This window comes from Citrus clementina, unplaced genomic scaffold (assembly GCF_000493195.1).
Source record: "Citrus clementina cultivar Clemenules unplaced genomic scaffold, Citrus_clementina_v1.0 scaffold_1, whole genome shotgun sequence".
Classification (NCBI taxonomy): domain Eukaryota; kingdom Viridiplantae; phylum Streptophyta; class Magnoliopsida; order Sapindales; family Rutaceae; genus Citrus; species Citrus x clementina.
In genome coordinates this window covers 8,330,190-8,340,386 of record NW_006263303.1, presented here as the reverse complement: position 1 = coordinate 8,340,386, position 10,197 = coordinate 8,330,190, and the positions used below count along the sequence as shown (strand labels likewise).

General features: G+C 31.6%; 1 protein-coding gene across 1 annotated transcript; it reads right to left on the bottom strand.

Moving 5' to 3' along the window:
• Positions 1–6,314: 6,314 nt before the first annotated feature.
• LOC112095608 (zinc finger MYM-type protein 1-like) lies at positions 6,315–9,526 on the bottom strand. The gene is made up of 4 exons (XM_024177717.1): positions 9,464–9,526; positions 9,130–9,265; positions 7,196–8,659; positions 6,315–7,060 (listed from the first exon to the last, which is right to left on the bottom strand). The coding sequence occupies exons 1-4, from the start codon at positions 9,524–9,526 to the stop codon at positions 6,315–6,317; spliced, it is 2,409 nt and encodes an 802-aa protein (XP_024033485.1).
• Positions 9,527–10,197: the final 671 nt, after the last annotated feature.

Genomic DNA, 10,197 nt, shown 5'->3' with positions numbered 1-10,197 from the left:
CTAAATCTTGCTCTTGAATTCTGTTTTGCTCTTGTTTCCTTTCGGTTTTTGTTCTTTGTTTTAGGGCTCCACTCTTTCTTCTGTTTTTGTTCTTGTTCCGTCTGAATTCAGTTTTGTCTGGTTTTAGGGCTCCTTATTTTGCTTGTGTGCTCTTTTTATAGATGAAAATTATGTGGTTTTAGGGCTCATTCTTCCTTTGCTTGTGTGCTCCTTTATAGATAAAAATTAGGGCAACTGGGAATCTAGTGCGTGTATCTTTTAGATTTTGAAACTCCATATCGCAATCTGTTAAGTGTCTTGCACGAAATCTTCTCTATCAATACTCCAGGATTACTACAACAATGGCTACAACATCTGTACTGTTCTGGACTTGTTTCACTTCTTCAGTAGCCAAGTTCTTTCTTTATTTTTGCAAATCCATTGCAACATCATCCCTTCCTTGAAATTCGAGCTTTCAATTACCTACAATTATGCATATATTTAAGCACACAATTCTTCAAAATCAAACAAAACTTATTAAAATTAAACTAAAATGGATGTTAATGCAAACTATCATTAAAATGCAATAAAAACACATCATTTGCTTTCTAAGTAATCTTGATTTAAGCATAAAAGTGCCATGGTAACTCTTATTTCATAGAGTTATCAAAAGTTATAATGGGCAAAATTATAATTTTAGGATTTGGGTAGGGCCTAGCTAATGTGGCATTGACCAACTGACGTAGCATTGATCGATAAAATGGTAGCATCCTATTGGACAGAAAAATCTTGACGTAACATTGACCAATATTGTGGCAACATATTATTGGACCGACTTATAGTCCTAATAATGTGTTCCAACAAATCAGATCTTGCCACATGGTACATGCCTAAGTGTTCGAATTATTTTCATTCGATGGTCATGATTTACCCGTTGTATCTATAAATAAGGGGCTCCCCCTAATTCGATAGCTCTAAATCTAGTTTTGAGCTCTATTTTGTATAAATCTTGTTGTATCTTGTATTTTTTCTATATATTTTTATAATATTATCATTTTACCCCTTATTCAAAATGAGTAGCTAATTTAATTTTAAACTTGAGTTGAAGGTGAAGCCTCAATATGATCCATGGGTCTAATTTAGTAAGTTTATTCACTCTCTCTTTGATTTAATTGGATTGTTTTACTCATTGTTGGCTAGTAATAATAATCTTGTCTAGATTTTATACAGTATACCAGCTCCTCAGTATAAGATCATTATTATTTAGCGCGATGAGCACTTCATTATAATGATTAAAATAAAAAGAAAGAAATTCATTGTAGTACTTGTAGGCCTTCTTGACTCAATGTTGATAAAAGATACATATAAGTTCTTTAATAGATAGTCTTGCCACATTGTCGACAACAGGAATGTTATCACTTTAAATATGGTGCACTTGACACCATATTTAACAGAAGATTATTTTCCCCTAGAACAATAAGTGTTTGATATCACATTTAGCATAATGAGGACTATCAGGAGTGGAAATACCCACACAGAAATTAATTAGAATTAAAAAGGAATACTAAGCCCATGGTGAAATGTTAAGTGTAAATTTAGAGACTGAAGCATTTCATTTGCATTGTTTCATCTTTAATTCATTCTCACCATTTTATTTTAAATCTTAAGATAATAAATCACATCCAACCCACTCACATACAAACTTAGTAAATTAACTCTGCACATGATTAATCTATACTACAATAGATTTGTGTGCTTGTGAGTACAATAAAATTTACGCAACAGACGCTTTCCTAATGTTATTTATATATTAACAAAAGTACCACCTTAGATGCTTTTTAATGACATCTATATATCAACAAAAGTACAGCTTTAGATGCTTTCTTATTCATATCTATATATTAAAAAAAGTACAACATTATATACTTTCGTAATGAAATTTATATATTCATGAAAGTACAACCTTAGATAAGTCCTAATTTCCAAGTCAATTATTATATATAATAGTAGTTAATTCATTCCTCTAGCTCATCTATTGGTCGGAAGCTTTAAGACTATTCATGTTATTATTGTCTTCTACTTCATTATTAGATATGTCAACTAATTCATGCTCCATTAGATCCACAAAAATTTCTCTCCTAATCAAATTGTATAATAAACAACATGCAGTAATAATGTGACACTAGGTTTTAAATGGATAAAATAATGGACTTCGAAGAAGGGCCCATCGTATTTTGAGCAATCCAAAACACTGATTAATTACATTTCTTGCAAATGAATGTTTCGTGTTAAAGAATTCTTCTTTATTGTGAAGAGCACACCTATCTCTCCATTCTGACAAGTGATATCTCGATCCTCAATAATGTGCAAAGAAACTTTCAATATTTGTATATCTGACATCGACAGATAATAATAACATATTTATTTCATATAAGCATTAGTATAATTTTATTTTTGAATATGTAATTTGATTAAATTAATTTTCTGGAATGAGTAATAGATGCAGGAACTTTTAACCAGTCGGTTTATCTAATGCATGTTGAAGTTTTATTGAGTCACAGGCAGAGCCTCCCATCATGGCATCACGAAGATGAATTTTCATATCTTGTGAACATACCCCTAAAATATTTATAGCAATCCCATCATTTCTTGTTCAATATTAGTGCTTATCATTTTCTAGCACATGAACTCTAATATAAGTTCCATCCAATATCCCCAAATAATTCTACATACATAAAGCAAACAAAAATTTAATTAACATTAAATTATTAGTAGCTATAATCAAATATAAGTAATTGACAATGTACCTTAAACCACTTTCATTTGTCATCAATGCAATTCTCTAGTATAGGTTCTAGTGCCCTTAATAAAACATCATGTAGCCATAACACTCCATTTAACACTGAGATGGAGTATTTGCTAAAAGTCTCACTAGATCTAAAAAGAACCTACAGTTAATTTTGTGCAATTCTTAACATGATGAGACAAAGTGTGTAGGAACATGCAAACTTGCTCTTCAACAGTCAATAAACCATAAGCCTTTAGTTCCCCATTCGATTGAAGTTGCTCGTATAATAGGCCAAATGTCATTCTATCATTCCTAGTTGATTTATATATTGTATGTCACTATTGCTTATAATGTTATCTAAGTATTGTAATCGAGTAGCATGGAATTAGAATGTACAACTACAAATCATTGTTCTTTCATTATGCCTTTAGATCAACACCATTAACAAAAAATACATCACAATGAACATGAAGCTCAATTTCGCTTGCCACTTGATGAAAGAAAATTTTCTTCTCATGCCCACATCTAACACAACTAGTAAAAAAAAAAAAAAATTAACTAGTAGGTCATATGATAAATTTCTATAAAGCTAAATTTCCGTAAGGATTATGTTTCAATACTTGATGTAAACAGAATCACAAAGAGAAAATAGAAGCATGCATTCAAATCTTTGCTTATTTTAATCTACGTTTGGATAATTTACCACATTAAATATAGAGGATCCGCTAGTTATAAGTTTGTGGAAAAAGATGGCCTTAGCATTATTGAAAGTTGGAATTTAGACTTCGTAGGGGTTAGATGAAACTTAAAATTATAAAATCAATGTTTCTAGATTGATATAATTTAATTGTATTTCTTCATATAAAAGTGATTACAAGTCAATTTATAGAAGAATGACATTAATTTATTAAATATTTTAAAATGTATATGCAAAGTCCATATCCAACTTCCTTCTCATTTCCTGTATAATGAATTGTGCCACATTCCAAGTTGACCCTTGATCTAAAATTTTAATTTTAAATAACAATTGCTTAGCTATTTTTCTTACCAACCAAATTCACCTTTTTATGGCAATTTTCAAAATCATGTCCATGTGAGACACAAAATCAGAGCTCACTAGTCCTAGTTAATGACTTTAACAAGTCATGTGACAAGAGGGAAAAAAAATCATTTTTTTTCCATCTTTGTACATATCCATTGAAACTTGTAACATGCAGAACATAATAAGAAGAAAAAATTTTCTAGGCATAAAACTAAAGACATCACAAACACAACACAGTAAATCATATTCCAATTGAACTCGATTGAGAATTCAATTCAAGTCATATAAATGTTTATTATACGAATACATTTACAACCCACAGTTAAAAAACTTTTAAGCATCACCACCACATCCTCACTCTAAGACATTTTCTCCTCACATTAATTACATTGTATATGTTCGTAAGGTGAATTGTGTTTTCAATCAACAAAACTCATTTTAATGGTTATGATAATGATGATGATGATGATGATGATGATGATTATAATATTAATAATAATAATTCATCATCGTCATCGTCATCATCATTATTATAAAGACATTCATCCACATCCAGGTTCAAGATGGTGAAAGGGCTAGTGATTTCCATATTGACATGGAGTAAAAACCAAGCCATTAAGAAAATGACATATAAATCATATTTCTAGGTAGGTGATATGGTATTTTATCAGCATGAAACTTTATATAATGAATGAGAAGCTTTTACTTTTTTATGTTTCCATTAAAAGATCATTTTCAAATTTATTGCAGTGAAAAATTAACTGAACCAAAAATACCACTTCTTCAAAGTGAAAGCATTGGCAAACAAGAAACTAAAGTGTGTATTCATCCAATAATTTTCCAAGCAAATTGTAGGGACTAGAAACATTATTCTCCTCTTTAAGACCGAACAATGTACCTAGCATGCATATGGAAACAACATTTTATAGGCTAGAGTTGCACATATATGCTTTGACTGTGGATATATTTACTTCTTACATAAACCTTTCTATAAATAGGCAACTGCCTCTTTGGTGTATAAATTCTAATGCTATTGGTGTCAATGTGCAAGTGCACACAACAAGTAATATAATAATGAATATTCAAGATTGTCTCAACAGAGATTGATGTTATCGGATTTGCTACAGGAATTCTGACAATGCAGTTTAGATTAATTAAAATAAAATAATTAAAAAAAAACTAATAAACTAACTAAATTAAAAATGCAATAAAGGAAATCTTAAATTAAACACGAAGATGCAATCAATAAGAAATGAGTAGTTGAGTGATTAAACTCATTTAATGGTTTTAACTATTTTTATAATTAAAAACCTGTTGCTATAACATTTATTACAATAGTGGACTGTTAGCATATATGTATCCGTAATGTTGATTTTGATGATAACAAATAAGATTAAGAATGATTAAGTTTTTAAAAGCTCAAATTATTTTAAATAAATCATTATTTTCATAATATAAAGGCTTTATACTTAATGGAAAAATGATTTTATGAAATTATTTGTTTTCAATTAATGGTCTAAATTGAAAAAGTTTTGAAACTCTGGAAATGAACTTATTTGTAAAGTTTTATGAAGATTTGGGCCATAGTATTATTACAGAAAATTTTGGGATAAAACTATAATTTTAGAAAATAATTTCACTGTAGTAATCACTGTAGCAAACAGCTAACCGTTTACTGAAAACGGATAACCGATAATTTCCAGAAAGCATGTTCTGCGAAGTATTGTCTAAATGATAATTTTGGAACATAACGGTGAACTGATTATTTCCAAATTGCTAATCTTGAACCGTTTATTAAAGAACGGTTAAGCCAAATTTGTTTTGCAGGATTCTGAAAATTAACGGCAATCCGATAATGCCAAACAATTAACCGATTATTTGAAATTTAGCCTAACGGTCACTTGGACCAGTCAAAATGGTTAACCGATAACAGTTAACCGCGATCCGTTTTCTTGTAGAAAGTCAATAACGGCTAGTTTTCAGCTCCAACTATAAATAAGCTCATTCAAATTCAAACAAAGGTGCATCACAACATTATCATTGAGCTTGTAATTGAGGATACAACATTAATTGAGCTTTGTATTCATTGTTGATTCATTTATTCACACATTGAGCATAGATTTGTAATCATATATTTTATGTGAGAGAAAAATACATTTGTAATCTTTGTTTTAAGTGATTGTAAGTGTTGGGATACACTTGGGTTAAGATGGGGACAATTTCTTGGTGTAAAGGTTGATTGATACATTTGAAGTCAATTGTAAGTGTTTTTGAAGCCTTGAGAGGCTTGGATAGTGATATTCTCAAGCTGGGTGAGCTTGGAGGCATGAGCGTAGGTGAGGACAGTGGCGAAGCTAGCATCATTTGTTTGGGTGGGCTAGATTTAAACAAAAAAATGAAATTTACTTCTCAAAAAATTTGTTTTATATAAATGAAATTAAGCACACTACATAAGTAAAAATTTAACCATAAAACTATAAAAATACAATGTAAATAAGAAAAACACTATTGACGAAGCTGTGTCTTGCGGTTCTTCAAAAAAGAAAATTCATCTACTATCGCATCTGAGTCAATATTGTCTGCAATTTCTCTTTCAATGTAAATAACCATACAATCTGAAAGAAACTCATTCTCCATCTTGTTTCGATGTGTTGTCTTAATCAGTTTCATGGCAGAAAATGCTCTCTCTGTTGTTGCTGTTGAAACAGGAAGGGTTAACACTAAATGAATTAATCTATCCAACAAGAAATAAATCTGTGACTTTCTAGTCTCAACCAATCTTCGACACAATTCAGAAAGGGAAGTAATATTCTGAAACTCTTGAAGAGAGTGTATATCTATCTCAAAGCACTCTAATTGTCTTCTCAAAGCCTGTAACTCAATCTTAGTGAAATCTTCAGGATAAAATCTTTCAGCAAGGCTGCAAATATCTTCAATTTTAAATGATTTAAATGCATCAATAGGATTTAAAGCTGAACTAAGAGTGAGGAGTTCCAAAGTCTGTTCAGTGAATCTATTATTCAACTCCATCAATTGAAAATCTATCACAGTATTAAATATATCATAATGATAATAATGCTCAACTGTAATATAATCATTCTGCTGACAAGAACGTCCTCTCCCTTTCATATGGCGAGCTTTCATATCAGGCATATCTATCTCATTCTTTTCACAAAATAGAACTACATTCTCAATAAAAGTTTCCCAACCATTGTCTCGCAGCCTTTGAAGAAGTTTTTTCGTAGTTGAGACTAAGTGCACAGCATTTAGAATATCTTGAGATTTAACTTGTAATGCTTGACAAAGTAAATCACTCATCCCCAAAACTTTATTTAATAAATGCAAAATGAACACAAATTTAAAAGATATCATTGATTCACACGCACCTTTAGCCTCTCCACGTATGTTATTATTAGGCCCACACTCTACCAACTTCCCAAGAACTTTACGAACAACACTAAACAAATCAAGCAACCTACTGACAGAACGGAAATGAGAGCTCCACCGAGTGGCTCCAGGCCGTTGCAAAGTATGAATTTGATTGGCCCCTGTACCAGTTTGAACTTCTCCTGAAGCTATCAAATCTATTATTTCTGCTTCCCAAACAGATTTTAACTCAGAAAGTCGTTTAACAGATGAAGTCAGAACATTTACAATTGAACCCAATGCTGAAAAGAAAAGCCATACATCTGGCACATCATTAGATGCTGCAACTAAAGCAAGTTGTAGTTGATGTACAAAACAGTGTATATAATATGCATATGGGCAATCTTTCAAAAATAATGCTTGCAATCCATTCCATGCACCTCGCATGTTACTAGCACCATCATACCCTTGCCCTCGGATATTTTCAACTAAAAGATCATATCGTGCAAGAACATTACATATTTCTTTTTTCAATGTTACTGCTGTAGTTTCCATGACATTGACAACTTCAAAAAAACATTCTCGAATATACCCATCACAATCAATATACCTTAAAATAATAGCCATTTGCTCTTTATCAGATTCATCAAGTGCTTCGTCTACTAAAATACAAAACTTACCATCTCCAAGTTCCCTGCGTATCTTGTTTCGCACTTTGTTTGCAAGAATATTTAAAAGCTCTTTTTGAATGTCAGACGATGTATACTTAGCATATGATGGAGCATTTTCCAAGACAACTTGAGCAATTTCTTTACTACACTTCGCTGAATGCTTTATCAACTCTATGAAATTTCCCCGATTTCTTGAATTAACTGATTCATCATGACCTCTAAAAGCACATGCTTGCTTTGCTAACCATTTAACAGCAATAATTGAAGTCTTCAATCGTAACCTATTCTCCAAAAGTTGTTGTGAAGTTTGGGCATTAATTAATCTATCAATGTGTTGAATTGGATTCCTCAAACAACCCCAACTCTGCATATTCTTATTATGATGAGAAGATGGACCCCCTTCATGGTGTAAAAAAGGACATTTTTTTCCATTGTTGACTCTCTTCCAACTAGAAAACCCTTCAATAACAAATTTTGGGTTGTTTGATGGAATTTCATCAAAAAGAAAGCATGGAAAACAAAATGCACTATCTTTTACCTCAGAGTACTCAAGCCATGGAAATTTTTTAAACCAATGATACTGAAACCTACGTTCTTGCATGCCATCATTAGTTAGTGGATAGTCTTGTAGTTTAGGCTGATAAGGTCCCATTTTGATGTGCTCCCTTCGAATATCATCACGTTGATTTACTGAATATGTCCCTATTTGATGCCGTAATCCAGGATCACGCTCCAGATAAGTATTTCTAGTTTCTTCAACTTCAACCCTTTGAAACTTGGAAGCATGTTGCTCACTGGAATCTTGAGCATTAACTTGACATGGAGATAAAAACTTGGTGGATGATTGATTTTCACCTACTCTCTTAAAAAAAGAAAGTAGAGTTTTTCTTGGTTTATTTATCATTGAATCTGTAATAAAATACATTAAAAATTTAGTATTTATTTTATAAAAAATTGACAAAACCGTAAGTTAAAAGCTAATTAAAAAAAGTCAGCATTCAAATTAATTATTTTACTATTTTGATCACTCATTCTTTCATGCCATCATTATTTTATAATCCCAAGAAGATGAATCAGCACCTTTTACAAGTTCCACTTTATATGCTATCATCATTATTTGTCATATTCTATTATTTTATAATTTTAGAAAGATGAATCACAGTTCTCAGTTCATAAAATCGACAACTTCTCTTCCACAATTCCACTTTGTGTGCCAACCATCATTATCATAAAATCATATTCTATTCTGTAAAATAAAGTTTAAAAGGCAAAGTGCTTTGTACCAGCGGTCGCATCAAGAGACTGGGCATTCGGCGTTGGCTCGGCGGTGAGAGATTCAGCCTGCGGGTGCGAGTCTTGCGACAATGGCTCGGCGTCACTCATGAGGCAGTGGTTGGGCGTCAATTCGAGCGCAGGAGACTGGGTATTCAGCAGCAGTAAGAGACTTGAGCAATTGAATTTTGGTGAATTTCAAATTCGTATTTGGTTAGATACTAGTGAGTTTTATGAATTGTGATTTGAGGAAAATAAGGATTCCTATAATTATTAGGTTTTTTTTTTAATAAATATTAATAAATATAAATTTATAAATTATAATTTTTTTTTCAAAAAGCTTACCCGGGCTGCAGCTCGGGTTAGCCTTCCCTGAGCTTCGCCTCTGGGTAGGGATTGCCGAACCATGTAAAAATCATTGTGTTTGCTCTCTCTTCCCTTACTCCTTTATTATTGTGCTTTATTAAATTTATTATTTTTTATTCCATTAAGACATTAGATTAAATTGTTGTGTGGTTTGCTTAGCTTAAATTTCAAAATCTCAATTCACCCCCCTCTTGGGTTGCCTAGTTAGTATTTCATGGACAGAATCTCTAATGCATTGTCAGTTGCCGCCGGTTGGATAACTTATATCTATATGCAACCTAACAATGATCAGTTGTTATGCTAACGTTAGATATAACATTATGCATTCTAAGTTCCAATTACCCTACAAGGTGAATCCCTATATTTAGTTCTTCACTAATCTTAGATTAAGCAAGGCCTTATTCAAATCAAGATTAACTCAACTTGGAAAACCCAATCTAAAACCAAATATTGTTTGAATTTGTTCCACTAAGTCAGACCTTTTTTAGGCTCCTTTTTAGCTAGTGTCCACTAAATGGGCGATCAACCGAAATAGGGAATTTTAAAAAATATTATTAAGAAAAATTACTGCAACAAACACAGAGTAATACGCATATGTCAGTCAAACATCCATTAAGATCATTTATCACTTAACCACAATTAAATTTAGTTCATGATTTGCAAAACAAAAATAAATAAAAGAGTTTTAGTCATCAAATACATCCCCATGAATA